At 42.4% G+C, this 15,100-nt stretch overlaps 1 protein-coding gene across 7 annotated transcripts in view; it reads left to right on the plus strand.

Moving 5' to 3' along the window:
- Window positions 1–15,100, plus strand: part of Tcaim (T cell activation inhibitor, mitochondrial) — a 31,978-nt gene that overhangs the window by 14,350 nt on the left and 2,528 nt on the right. For 6 of the 7 annotated variants that reach the window (XM_076917813.1, XM_076917809.1, XM_076917812.1 and 3 more), the window contains 6 exons: window positions 836–1,088; window positions 4,127–4,249; window positions 6,402–6,499; window positions 6,890–6,981; window positions 12,292–12,524; window positions 14,136–14,267. In XM_076917813.1, coding sequence (XP_076773928.1) covers window positions 836–1,088; window positions 4,127–4,249; window positions 6,402–6,499; window positions 6,890–6,981; window positions 12,292–12,524; window positions 14,136–14,267 — 931 coding nt within the window. The remainder of the gene's footprint in view (window positions 1–835; window positions 1,089–4,126; window positions 4,250–6,401; window positions 6,500–6,889; window positions 6,982–12,291; window positions 12,525–14,135; window positions 14,268–15,100) is intronic. The other variant, XM_076917811.1, reaches the window with a different exon arrangement.

Here is a 15,100-nt window from a genome sequence, read left to right on the forward strand (position 1 = left end):
GAGGCCAGCCAGGGTTATATAGTGAGAACTTGCCTAAATTATAACTAATAATAATAATAATACTTAACAGAATTTAATTTTTTGTCAGGGTTATGAATCAAACCTATGGCCTTGTGTATTCTAGGCATGAACCCTACCACTGCTCCCTTGTGTCATTTTCAAGCTTTTTTAAATTTGGGGGTTGGGCCTGGTTAAGAACAGTGGTTAAGAACACCAGCCATTCTTCCAGAGGACCTGGGTTCAATTCCAAGAACCCATATAGCAATTCACAACCATCTGAAACTCCAGTTCCAAGGGGATTTAACACCCTCTTCTGGCCTCTCTGGACACCAGGCATACATGTGCTACACACACACACACACACACACACACACACACACACACACAAGGTAGATAGCCTGGGCCTGCCTCTCCTAGCATGCCCTGCCAATGCAGGTGTCCCCAACACCCTGCTCTCGGCTAGGATCTGTGTGATGGGTGTGGCAACACTCCTCTCTCTTTAGGGATAAGATTCACCACAGGCAGAACTGAAAATAGTCTCCATCCCCTTCTCTGTGGGATGGCACCTACTTCCTGGTACCAAACTAGAAAGAAACCCACGGAAATGAAAATTCTGCTATAGAGTTTGGAAGAGGAAGTGTTTTTTTGTTTTTGTTTTGTTTTTTGTTTTTTGTTTTTTTTTGTTTGTTTTTATTTGCTGATGATTTACCAATGGGGAGATTTTAATGGGTAATGAAATGTTTTTAAAGACTCTAATTTTATAATTGTTTCATGAAAATGATTCTAAAGCAAGTAATCATCTGTATTAATTGTCTGGGGGAATTATATTCTCTAGGATTCCGAGCAGTCAGATTTACTTTGCACAGCAGCGATCTGCTAAGCACAGTATTGTATATTCTCAACTCCTGCAGTTTGCCTGTTGAACACGTCCAAAGCTTGAACACTAATGTGCATTCCCAGCCTCTCAAGGAAGCTACAGGGATGCCTGACAGACCCATCAAATGGCATAGGTCCTATTACTCCTTTACTGGGTTCAAGGACCCTGACGAAGACCTCGAACATGTCTCAAGAGTGGAAACAACCCTAACGTAAGTGAAAGGTTTTATCTAAATACCCTTGTGTAGTTTCTATTTAAATGTAGTTCTGGTTTTGCAGGAAAAGAAACTTTAGTAATATATTAGAGGAAATATATTTCATGTTTCTTAAAGTTGAAGAAACACTTTCATTTTTTGTTATTATTTAATACCAGATACACGCATAAGATTTAAGTTTTTATAATCAGCTCTTTGCATGCTGGATATCTGCAGTCTCTGTGGAGAGTTCAGAGGTAATTGAGTTTAATAATCTATACTTAGAGAAGAACACACAGGTGTAGTAGCACATGGCTGTTATCCAGCCTTTGGAAAGTAGTTTGGAGGTAGTCGTGAAGATGAGCAGATCAAGGCCAGCCAGTCTGAGGAACATAGTGAACCCTGTCTCAAAAACGAACAGACAAACAAATACCTTAATAAAATGTCATCCTGGATAGACAATTGAAAAAGAAGATTTTTAAATGATAAAAATCAGATTTGAGTAGGGTGTGTAGTGCTTTCTCTTACTCTCAGCTTTTGGAAAATAGAGGCAGGAGGATCTTTGTTACTTCAAGTGCAGCTTGGTTTGAGGCCACAGGTGAGTTCCCAGGGCAACCAGGGCTACATAGTGAGACCCTGCCTCAAAAAACAGATATGAAATATTTGACATACTTTGTTTAGTAAACTGCTGTAATGTTTAATAACTTTATGGTTTTGTACTTTATGATTAGGTCAGCTGTTCATAGCATAATGTTAAGTATAGAAAGCCGTTTGTAAAACACTATGCCCAATATGAGCCCATTTTTATAAAATATATTTTGTAAAGTAAAAGGACAGATGATTCATCAAAATATTAGCATTAAATATTTCAATATATCAGTTTGGTAATCTTGCATAATCCTTTTTTATTTGTTTTGTTTTGTTTTGTTTTGTTTTGTTTTGTTTTGTTTTGTTTTCCGAGACAGGATAACAGCCTGTGTAGCCCTGGCTGGCCTGAAATTCCCTATGTAGACCAGCTTGGCTTTGAACTGACAGAGGTCTGCCTGTCTCTATCTTCTGGGATTCAAGGCCCAGCCAACCGTGCCTAGCCAAGCGTAATGCTTTTTTTTTTCCTTTTCCTTTTCCATTTTTTAAGAGTAGACTCCTTAAAGCCAGTTCCATTCTATTTCAACAATTGTATCCAAAGAAGCCAGTGACTGACCGTAACTTAAGACATTATCCTTTGCTGTCCAGTGCCACTGACCCTCCCATGTGTTATCTGCTCCGACACAGGACCCCTTGTCATCTGGCCATGTTTCCCCAAGGTGAAGAGGAAGTTAGCAGAAAGGGAGACAAATGAGTGTGTGGGGGCAGGAGTCTAGCTGTGACACCCGTGCATATCCTTGACTAGTAGACGCATCACCTCTTACATATATTCCATTGCCCAGATCTCCTTCTGCAAACATGGTGAAGGGAGATGGAGACATGGGAGATGATTTAGTGATGGGACAACAGTCATGTGGGGTGGAAATTGTCACATTCAGGTGTTAGCTTAGCAATCCAGAGGGGCAGGTGGACATAGACAGCTGTTATCTGCTGCAGCCTGCCAAAAGTCTGCATACCCCATAAGAGAATGCTGTGTGCTTACCTTGGCCTCTGTCAAGGTGGACATGGTGCTGGGAATATTTGACCTAAAGGATATAGAAAAAATGAGAATGCTTAAGTCAAAACAAAAAAAAATATGAAGATGTTGGGCCTTGCCCAAGCTAGGGGGTTAAGGGTCAAGTGTCAAGGAGTTTCAGACAAGCATTGTCTGTGGCTCTGTGCAGTGCTGTGTGGACGACAGTTCTGGTCTCCACTGAGTGAGTGAGAGTGAGTGAGTGAGGAGTGAGTGTCCACTATTTAATGATTGTCCCAAGCGCCCAGAACTAAGTTCTGGTTATCTGGCAAAATAATGAAAACAGACTGAAACCAGAAAAAGACAACTCAGCAGTATTCTTCAGGGTTTCATGTAAGCTGATTTTTCATAATTCTTCATTTAAATATTCTGTAATTTCCCCATCTTTAATATATAGACTTTATTTTATTATATTGTCCTAGCTAATGAGTTCTCAAAATTAGGGTATGTGTCTGTGAGCACTGAGTGCTAAACTGCATGTATTCACAGAACCTACCCAATACCTTAAATGACCTGAATTTAAAACTATAAAATAAATATGAAGGTGGGAGGTGTAACTCAGTACACGGGCACTAGGGAAACAATGTAAGCATTGGTTGGAGTAAACATGTGTCGGGCTGAGTGGTCATCATCAAATTGAGGGTTCTGTACAGACAGCAGGCAGGTCAGCATGACAGATGGGACTTAGCCTTGCAGGTGCAGTCTCTCTCCTTAGAGCCCTCCTGTTAGCTTCATTAGCATGTACTAAAAACACTACTTCTGAATTTGCCTTTATCTTCATAACTATTTTATCTCTAGAACCTAGTGATAGATTTGGTCTGATTAAAATTTAATTTTTTGCAATACTTAAAGAAGTTGCTATAACAGTAACATGACTGACTCAACAAGGGTAGGCAGCCTCTTGAAGTAGGCTTGTTAGAAGTAAAGGTCTGAGCCAGGCAGCAGTACCTCAGGCCTTTAATCAGCACTTGGGAGGAAAAGGCAGGCAAATTTCTGAATTCAAGGATAGCCTGATCTACAGAACAAATTCCAGGACATGGCTCTGTTGCATAGAGAAACCCTGTGTCACAGAAAAAAAAAAGAAAGAAGAAAGAAAGAAGGAAAGAAAGGAAGGAAGGAAGGAAGGAAGGAAGGAAGGAAGGAAGGAAGGAAGGAAGGAAGGAAGGGAGGGAGGGAGGGAGGGAAGAGAAAAGAAAGAAAAGATTTGACTGACAACTCAGCTTAACAGAGGACTAGTATAAGGTGTGTGTTTGGACCGGTGGTTGGTTGGTTTTATTTTTGTTTGCAGTCCTGGGGCCTCACATGTTCTGGGTATGTGCTCTGACACTGAGCCCCATCCACAGACACACATGTGTGGTACTGGTGGGAAACTAAAGTGTTTCTTCTGTTTTGGATCTAGGTCCTGGTTAGGTAGCAATGGGAAAGGTGCTGTTAAAAAGCTGAAGAACAGTCTGCCACTTAGGAAGGAGCTGGATCGTCTGAAGAGCGAACTATCTGAGCTTCTGCAGCTTTCAGATATCAGGTAATAAAGAAAATGCCCTAGTTGTCTTAGGTACCGCTCCACTCCTATGAAGAGATACCATGACCAAGGCACTTTACAGAAGAAAGCATCCAACTGGGAGCTTGCTCACAGTTTCAGAAGCTGAGTCCGTGACCATTGTGGTCGGGAGACAGATAAGTATGGAGTTAGAGCAACAGCTGAGAGCTCAGATGTTGAGACAACAACCATGGGGTGGTGAGATCCTGGGCTTTTTAAACACTGACGCCCATCCCCAGTGGCACACTTCCTCCCACAAGGCCAGGCCTCCTAATCCTTCTCAAATAGTTCCACCAGCTAGTGAACAGTCATTGAAACCTATAAGCCTGTGGAGGCCAGTTTCATCAGACCTCCACACTGTGCACATTCAGACACGCAAGAGTGAATGTTGCCCAGTTAATAAAGTGCTTACTCAGTACACAGTGGGCCCTGGGTTTCGTCCCATAAAACCTGGGCATGGCGGCACACACCTGTAATCACGTGATTAAGGAGGGAGAGACAGACTAATCAGAAGATGGGCATCTTTGGCCAAATGAGAAGTTCTAGCCTGAGACTAATGAGACCTTGTCTCAAAAAAATACTTTTTTAATTAAAAAAAATAATGAGAATGTAGGAATTACCTAATGTTAATACTTTCCAGTAGTTAAGTATTTGGCTCTTTAATTTCTCTGATAATCTAATATTTTTCAATTGTCAGTTTGCGAATATAACCAAATATCTGTAAAAATACTATGATGAATTTTTGTTTAAAACACAAAAGATTTAAGTTCTGATATTTTGGGCATAATAGTTGAGTTTTTATTATATTTGTGTGTGTGTGTGTGTGTGTGTGTGTGTGTGTGTGTGTCTGTGTGATGCAGAGGACTGAACCCAGGTACCTGTTCACAGTCTCTCTCTACTCCAGCATCATGCTCTACTCCAAACCCCAAGGAACAACATATTTGTTTTTTAAGTCTTTGTAGTACATTGACATAGCAACAATGCTTTTACTCCTGTGTCTTAGTCACCATTCTATTGCTGTGAAGAGACGCCATGACCAAGGCCCTGTGCCTTAGTCACTGTTCCATTGTTGTGAAGAGACACCATGACCAAGGCAACTCTTACAAAAGAAAGCATTTCATTGGGGGCTTGCTTATAGTTTCAGAGGGTTAGTTCATTATTATTATGGCAGGAAGCATGGCAGCATGCAGGAAGACACTAGCACAGTAGCTGATAGTCCTGCATCATGATTGATAGGCAGAGAGAAACACTGAGCCTGGCATGGGCTTTTGAAACCTCAGAAGCCCACACCCAGTGCTGCACTTCCTCCAACAAGGCCATACCTAATCCTTTCAAATAGTGCCAGTCAAATCTGTGAGCCTGTGGGGGCCATTCTTACTCAAATCACAATACCTGATAATTCTTTTTTTTTTTTTTTTTTGGTTGCTTCATTTAAAAATCCACTATCTCTTGGGGCTGACAAGATGGCTCAATGGTTGAAGGCACCTGTCACCAAGCCTGATTACCTGAATTCCACCCCCCAGATCCCACATAAAGGGGGAAGGAGAGCTTGATTCCACAAAGTTGTCCTCTGGCCTGCATAAACATAGACATGTGCACACAGGCACACATTACGCACCTATGTACGGACATCATGCACTCACACACAGTAATAACTCATCTGATACCAAGTTTAGTAGATCACAGCTGTAATGCTCAGGACCCTCACCTCAGCGCTAAGTAGCTTGGGCTACATAGTGAGGTCATGGAGGGAGGTTTAAGGGGGAGACGAGTGGGGCTGGAGAGATGGTTCAGTGGGTAAAAAGTGCTCACGATGCAAACTTAACAACTTGAGTTCAGTCCTTAGATCCTACCGTGGAAGGAGAGAGCTAACTCCTGACAGTGTCCTCTGACCTTATGAGCATGCAGTGGCATACACCCCACCACCACCACACACAGCTATGAGAATAATAGGAATTATTTTTTTTTTTTAAATGTAAGAGAGATAGTAACCATCTTGGAACCATAGGGTCAGTTAAAGCATAGTGTGTGTCTGCTTCAGGAAGCAGCCATTGACCTTAAGAAGCAGGCAGCTGGGGTAAGAGCCTGTTCATCCTCCAAGGTGCTGCTGTTAACGTGGTTGTATCTGTTGGCTTAGGTGGCAAAGGGGCTGGGGAGTTGCCCATCGCTGCAGCCAGCTACACAGTCTTAGCCGCCTCGCACAGCAGAATCTGGAGCCGCTTCAGAACGTGAAAGGTAACTGTTGTCCACCCTCTTTCACAACAGCGTGTGCTGCAGTACGCCCTATAACATGCAGTGGCTGGCTGACTTTATCAGAGTTAAATTCTGACTTACAGGGGTAGGGGTAGCACATACCTTTAATCCCAGCATTCAGGAGGCAGAGAAAGGCAGGCAGATCTCTGAGTTCATGGACACAGCCAGGGCTATATAGAAAAACCCTGTCTTGAAAAAAAATTTTTTTAATGTTTAAATTTGTTCCTTTCAATAAGCAGAAATATAATACAAGCCTCTGAGATCTACTGGATTTGCTCCTGAGTGTATACACTGAGTTCAAGTAATTATTTGCACAGTATTATAAGGACGAATCCTCTAGGCCATAACCAAGGGTTTGTGTTTCATCATCAGGATGCACCGTTGTCTTCACAGACCGCTCTGGTATGAGTGCATTGGGCCACGTGATGCTGGGAACTATGGATGTCCACCACCACTGGACAAGGGTAAGGCAAAGCCAAGAACAAGCAGACCTTTCTGACTTGCCTCTATGTACTTTGATGCCAAACAATACTATTATGTCAGCAGACCAGCATTTGAAAGCATAGCCCCAGTTTCCAGTCCAGTGATATCACATAACTAGTACTTGAAGGTGGAGATAGTTCTCTTGTACATTTGTTTATTTAGTGTATGTGTGCACGTGTGCACCCAGAAGTCAGAGGGCAGGCTGAAGTAGTTGTTCTCTTTCCCTGCCCTGGGCTCCCGGGACTGGGTTCAGATCTTCACACTTGAGCATTTGTGTGCTTCTGCTCACAGATCATCTCACAGACCCATGTGTTAGTTTTAAAATCTTACAAATAAAGCTGATGTGAGCATTTTTTTACATTGTTAAATTTAATTTTAGATTTATTTTATATATAAATATATATATATATATATATACACATATATATATGTGTGTGTGTGTGTGTGTATCGTAAATGTGCCTTGTGCATGAGGAGGTCAGAATAAGGTGTGGGACCGATCCTCTGAAGCTGGAGTTAGAGACAGTGGTGAACCACTGTGTTGAGTGCTGGGAATGGAACCCAGCTCCTCTGTGAGAACAAGTACCATCTCTCCAGTCCCTAATGTGAACATTTTTGTTTAGTTTAGTTTAGTTTAGTTTGCTTTTCTTTTGTTGTTGTTGTTGCTTTATTTTGTTTAGAAAGAGTCTCATTATGTAGCCCTGGCTGGACTAGAACTATGTAAATTAAACTCAATTGAAACTTGTGGCAATCCTCCTGCCTTAGCCACCAATATCCTGGAATTATAGGTGTGAGCCATTATGCCTGCTTTATACAAACATGGGAAATACAGTTTTCATCTTGTGGGTAAATTCCTAGAGTAGAATTGTTGGACCATATCATTTTATCATATCAAAGACAGTCATATTTTCAATTTTGATGAAAATTTTTAATTATGACACCTTAGTAGATATATGATGATGTCTCACCTGAAGTTTAATTTGCATTAAATGATATATGTTAGTGATAGTGTTTTTATGGAGCTTTTTGTTTGTTTTGGTTTTTTGGCTTTGTTTTGCAAGACAGGGTTTCTCTGTGTAGTCCTGGTTGTCTTGGAACTCACTCTATAGACCAGGCTGACCTTGAATATACAGAGATTGCTTGCCCCTGCCTCCTCCTCCTCTTCTTCTTCCTCCTCCTCCAGCTGCCTTTGCCTCTGCCTCTGCCTCCCTACCTCCTCCCTGCCCCCCTGCCTACCTGCTTCCCTACCTCCAGCCCCCCTGCTCCCCTGCCCCTGAGAGAAAAAGGCATGTGCCACCACTGGCAAATATCTTTGTTTTTTTTTTTTTTTTTTTCCCATCTTTATGTCTGTCATCTTTGGTGATCTGTTCAAATAAAATACTTAGTAAAGGGACTGGAGAGATGGCTCAGTGGTTAAGAACACTGGGTGCTCTTCCAGAAGACCCAAGTTTGATTTTCAGCACCCACATTTCAGTTCACAACCATCTATAACTCCAGTCTCAAGGGATCCAAGGTTACTAGGCACTAATGTATTATAGAGATACACATACAAACAATATACCCATGGTACACTAGTCAGGGTTTAGCAAGAGAGAGAGTGGGGGGAAGAAGGGGAAGAGACTCAAAGAATAGAGACAAGCCAGAGGATCTGTAGTCAAGTCTCCTTTACTGTCTCCCACAGACTATATTCACACCTCCTACTGACCACCACCACTTACAAGGACATCCTGGGTATTTATAAGCACAAGCAGGAGAACACAGGTGAAAACATTTTACCATGTGCACCATGCAGCTGGGGTCACTAAACAGCAGAACAAGCTATGTGGGATAAACAAGATGTTTATCAGAGTGTGCTCAGCTGTTGAAGGCTGTGGAAAAACAAGTCTCTATCAGGGTATATGGTTCGAGATGGCTGCAAAGTTGATAGCTGCTTTCTAGCCGCTTTCTGCTTAAAGTCAGCTCCCAACACACCCATAAACATAAAATATAAAGTAAAATACATCTTTAACCAGGCTTAGTGGCACATGCCTTGAATTCCAGCACTCTGGAGGCAGAGGCAGTCAGATCTCTGAGTTCATGGCCAGCCTGGTCTAAAAGCAAGTTCTAGGACAACACAGAAAAACCCTGTCTTGAAAAATCAAATGATAATAATAACTGTTGTTCTTAGTATTTCAAACCACATATTAAATAGATACTTTGTATCTAAAATGTATACAAACTCTTAACACTCAGAGTTAAAAAAAATAGAAAATGTGCCAAAGACATGTCACCAAAGAGAGTGTACAGATGACAAACACATGCAGAGCGGGGATGTGGTACAGAGCTAGCTAGAGTGTTTGCAGCATGTTGTGAGGGGCTGGGTTCCAACCCTGGTGCAGGATATTCAGTCACACTGTGAACCCTGAGATTGTATTTACTGAAGAAAAAAACAAAGCAGTTTCTAGTTGTGATATAGCTCAACCTTAGCACACCCCATTAATCCCTCTGACTGGAATATAGACTTGCTCTTAGTACTCACCCTTAACCCCAAACATTGAAGGTAAAGTTAGTTTGTAGAAGGAAGCTCCCGTGTTTGAAAGTGATGTCTGATGTGGCAGAAAGAGTGAAGATTTGACGGAACAGGATCTGCCCAACTCTCATGAGAAGAGAGAGGAAAGAGAAGCTGCTTGAGGGGCAGTGCAGAGAGAGGGAGGGGGGAGAGGAGAGGGGAGGAGAGGAGAGGGGGGGGAGAGGAGGGGAGGGGAGGAGGGGAAGGGAGGGGAGGGGAGGAGAGGAGAGGGGGTAAGGGAGGAGAGGAGGGGAGGAGAGGAGAGGAGGAGAGGAGAGGAGGGGAGGAGAGGAGAGGGGAGGAAAGGGGAGGAGAGGAGAGGGGAGGAGGGGGAGGGGAGGAGGAAAGGGGAGGAGAGGGGAGGGGGTAAGGGAGGAGAGGAGAGAGGAGGGGAGGAGAGGAGAGAGGAGGGGAGGAGAGGAGAGGAGAGGGGAGGAGAGGGGGTAAGGGAGGAGAGGAAAGAGGAGGGGAGGGGAGGGGAGGAGAGGGGGTAAGGGAGGAAAGGAGAGGAAGGCAGTTTTACAGAGAGTTTTACAGAGACAGGTTGAAGAGAGAACGAGCTGGAGACAAGTAAAGACAGAACAAACCAGAGAATAGGAAACAGCCATAAGATTAGACCAGATTATTAAGAGTTAGTTTGAGGCCAAACACAGCAGTTCAAGAGAAGCCGAGAAAAGCCAAACTGAATCAGTCAGTCTGCTCAGAGAGGAGTTTGAGCCAGAACAGCTGAGTTGAACCAGCCAGATAGAGTTCAGAAAGAGCTATTCTCAGAAGGGTGAGAATTCTCAGAAGCTGAAAACATTCTAGGCATAGATTAGATTGCATAGAGGTGAGACGTTCCCAGGACTGGCCGAGGTCAGAGACTGAGGCAGTGAGCCTCTGAGACGGCAGTTTCTACAGGAGAGAAAAGCTGATGTCCAGCCCGCGCTGGTCAGAGCTGCTGAACGGAAGCGGCAGCACACAGGATGGCGAGGATGCAGCAGGCTGGCTGTCCTGCACTGCTGACGCGAGTCCAGTGGGCAGACTGCGAGGAACACAACGCCTCAAAGAACGTGCTTGGCACATGACCCAAAAGTTCACTGCTGGGCTTTTATGCTGGAAGATGAAAAACTGTCATGTAGAAATTGATGCATAGTATCAGTAATATTATAATAATATAATGTATAATATTATTACTATATAATAATATAATATAATTAATATTATATAATATGTTACTATTATAATTGATTCATAGTATCCCAGAGGATACTATGTAGTCATGAACTTGAGTATGAGTGCTGCTCAGAAATGAGGAGGAGGCCCTGCTATGTGCAGAGGCCACGGTGGGAGAGCCGGCGTCTGGAGGGTATACTCTATACACAAGAAGGAATCAGTGCTGTGGCTGCCGGGACATGGCAATCAGCAGCAGAGAAATCTGACCACTGCCCAGTCATGTGGCAGGTGCTGTGGTGGAATTCTGCTCAGTGCTGAGTGTGATCTCACACAGATCTGCACATGTGAAAAGACAATGTAAACAAAGCACACAAGAGTTGACAGTCTTATAGCCTCACTAGTGTGTTTGCACTCACATGCAGAGACACGCACCATCTTTCTATTACAGAAACGCAGTGCACATTGTATGAATCCACAGTTCCCAAAGACCCTGGATGGACTTACTAAATATGCATAAGTAACCCAAGATGAAGAGAATCAGAGCAGGAAGTGGGGTTATCTTTTACAAAACAGCCAGGAGGTGTTGGACTGTTATATAACTCTGTAATTACTCCATGATAGACTACCTGCTACCTTCTAGTCCTCTTAACCTTGTACAGATTCCAGCTTTCAGTAGACAACCTATATCCTTAAGGTCCTCTGACCCGAGTTCCTCCCTCCCCTCAGCCTTTCTTCTTTCCACTCACCAACAAACATACCATGCACCAGCCACACTCCACTTCTTGTTGGTTTTGGACATTACCTCCCTCCCACCCCAAATCATCTTACATTTATGTCTCTAAATCCTGTTCTACTTTAGTCTAGTCAGAAGTCTTGGCAGCCATTGTGTGAGCTGGGCTTTGGCTTTGACCTGGCAGCCTCGGGCAGCACTTGAGCTCACGGTCTTGCTTTGTTTTCTTGCCTCTGGAGTGTGGGCTCCGGCAGATACAGACGAGCTTGTACATCCTACATGTGCAGTCAGCTGCTGGCACCCTCACAGCAGGTGCTCATTGTGCTTGTCAGCTGGATTTGGCATTAGGTTAAATCGTAAGGAGTACCTAGGAGATGGAGTATACACGTGCACAGCTGTCAGTGCCTAGTGCTTTTCTCTGACGCTTCTTCTCTGTTCCTGTCTGCGACCCCCAGACTGATAGTTTGTTCCTGTCTGCGACCCCCAGACTGATAGTTTGTTCTGAATAATAGTGTTTCCAGGATTGTGTCGTCTTTTTTACTGTATTTTACTTGAACATTCCCTCTACAAAAATAATTTTTAAAACTTTCTCATTTAGTCAGGCAGTGGTAGCACACCCCTTTAATCCCAGTACTCAGGAGGCACAGGCAGGAAGAGGCTGGAGGACCTCCAAATTTGAGGCCAGCCTGGTCTACCAAATGAGTTCCAGGGCTGACAGGGCTACACAGTGAAATCCTGTCTCAGAAAAAGAAAAACATTAAAATAATTTTTTAAATAATCTCGTTAGGAGTTTATTGGACTCCTAAAGTTGTAGTTATATAAAGCTGAGTACGGCTCTCTCCTTTTTTCGATACTATAGCTTTTTGAAAGCTTGCCAAGTTATTTTGCCCTTCAGAGGAGAATGTCAGCCTTAGAAGACCGAATAAGCAATCTTCTAGGGGGAATCCAGGTGGTTTACATGGAAGAGCTCCAGCCGGCGCTCACACTGGATGAGTACTACTCTCTCCTGGACACCTTCTATAACCAGCTGCTGAGAAGCAGGGCGCCTCCCCACCCTCAGAGTCTGAGCGGTTTGCAGATGATCCTTAGCAGGTGAGCTCTGGAACTGGGTGGTGTGTGTGTGTGTGTGTGTGTGTGTGTGTGTGTGTGTGTGTGTGTGTCAGTATATTGAGATGGTTTTTATTTCATTGTGTGGTTCTTGTAAATTAATCAACTCAAATAAATGATTGGTTTAGAGTAGACACTCCTTTTGTAGAGGATTTAAGTTCAGTTCCCCAGTGCCGATATCAGGCAGCTCACAACCACCTAGAATGCCAGCTCCTGGGGGTCTAGTGCCTTTGACCCCCTCAGGCACTGCACTCACATATAGAGACTAAAAAACACACACACACACACATATATATATATATATATATATATATATATATATATATATATTTATATATATTATATAGAAAATATATAATAATATATTAGTATATGTATATTTTTTATAAATATACTTTTATATAACAAATTATATATATGTATATGTTATACTATATTATGTATAATTTTATATTCTTACATAATATACCATATCTTATTATTTATCTATATATAACTATTAATTACATGAAATTATATATTATTTATATAATTATATAAATAAATCTTATATAATTATATATCTGCTATATATAAATATGATTATATATGATTTTATATAATTTTATACAATTATAGATATGCTATATTCTATAATTATATGTAAATATATAATATTTTTAAAATATAATCATTGTATATAATATATTGGTTAAATATATAATGTGTTACATATTATTTATACATTAATATATAATAAATTTTATCATGTATGGCTTTATATGAAATTATACTTAATATGTATAATTTTATATGGCTTTTTTTAATGGAAGTCAGGCATGTAGTGCACAACTTTAATCTCATTCCTCAAGAGACAGAAGGAGGAGGATCACTGTAAATTAAAGGCCAGCCTGAGCTAAACAGTGTAACCCTATCTCAAAAACAAAACAAAAGAATGTCACCTACTTGTGGAAAGAATTGTGTTCACAGCCTTGTTCCACATATATCAGAAACCAAACTGAGAGCCTGAAGAGTGGATCTCTAGAACATTCTCTGAAGACATGTTCACTAATCAGTGAACTCAGTCCTATAGAAACATGAGATGTTAGGTGAATAGCTGTCGCGCGTGCGCTCCTGTGCTCTTCACCTGCCCTTTGCTCTGTGCTCCTTAACTGCAATCCCAGGTCCTCCCGACACAGACTCACGGTCATTACAGTGAGCAGGGCCTCGTCACCAGCATTTGCTGTCAGTTGAAGGGAGGTTCCTTCCTTCCGTCCTTCCTTCCTTCCTTCCTTCCTTTTTTCTTTTGTTTTTTTTTTTTTATGTTTGTTTGTTTGTTTTGTTTTGTTTTTTGAAACAGGATTTCTTTGTTGTAGCCCTGACTGTTCTGGAGCCTAGAACTAGCTTTGTAGACCAGGCTGGCCTCAAACTCAGAGATCCACCTGCCTCTGCCTCCCACGTGCTAGGGTTAGAGGTGTGCACCACCACATCCAGCTTAAGGTGGATTTTAATAATTACTTTTCAGTCACTTGCAATTAAAAAAAAAAAAAAGAAGCAGCAGCAGCAGCATTGTCTTTGGAGGTGGTGATATTTCCCTTAATACATGCTCCATTCCAGTGACAGGTATGCACCAAGCTTGCATGAACTTGGGCATTTTAATATCCCAGCCCTCTCGGATCCTGCAAGCCTGCAGTCATTCATGAGAACCAAAGCCCAACAGGCAAGAGAAAACATGACAAGAAGGGAGAGGTAAGTACCACCCATCTCCAGGAGGCTCAAGACCCGCTCTGACTCATGGGGCCTGACCTGAGGCAGATAATAGAGAGAGTTACTGCATTTCAGCTGTTTTATTCACGAATAGGTGTCCTGTCTGTTGGTATCAGTGGGGACAAAGAGGGCAGTTGGACACCCCCCCCCCAAAAGCTGCAGTTACAGGCAATTGTGAGCCACCATGTGGGTGCTGGGATTTGAACTTGCATCTCTGGAAGAGCCACAAGGGCTAAAAAGGTCTGAGCCATCTCTCTAGCCCTGTTATATTTAAATTTTAAAGTGTAAATGATTGTAGTTCATAAGTAGTTCTGTTTCCATGTTGTTTGTACTCTGAACCACTTGACAGCCAGTGGTTTCCTTCTTACAGGTTTGAAGCTGTAGTATTATATCCAGTGTAGAGGAGAAACAGTAGGGGTGGGTCCATGTGACAGAACGGGCAGACGGATGGACAGCAGGGTCACACAGATGAGCAAGAAGGGATGAGCAGCTTAGGGCAAGCACAGCCCGACTTCAGCATCCCAGTAAGGATGGGTGGATAGTTAGATAGATAGATAGATAGATAGATAGATAGATAGATAGATAGATAGATAATCAGTTTCTTCATTTAGTCACTAGCTATAGCTAAGGGAGATATATAAAAGCTTTTTAAACTATGTATTATTGGTTTGGAAAGACGGTGGTTAAGAACACTGGGGCTGGAGAGATGGCTCAGTGGTTAAGAGCACCGATTGCTCTTCCAGAGGTCCTGAGTTCAATTCCCAGCACCCACATGGTGGCTCACAACCATCTGTAATGGGATCCGATGCTCTATT

Source organism: Arvicanthis niloticus, chromosome 21 (assembly GCF_011762505.2).
Source record: "Arvicanthis niloticus isolate mArvNil1 chromosome 21, mArvNil1.pat.X, whole genome shotgun sequence".
NCBI classification, from domain to species: Eukaryota; Metazoa; Chordata; class Mammalia; order Rodentia; family Muridae; genus Arvicanthis; species Arvicanthis niloticus.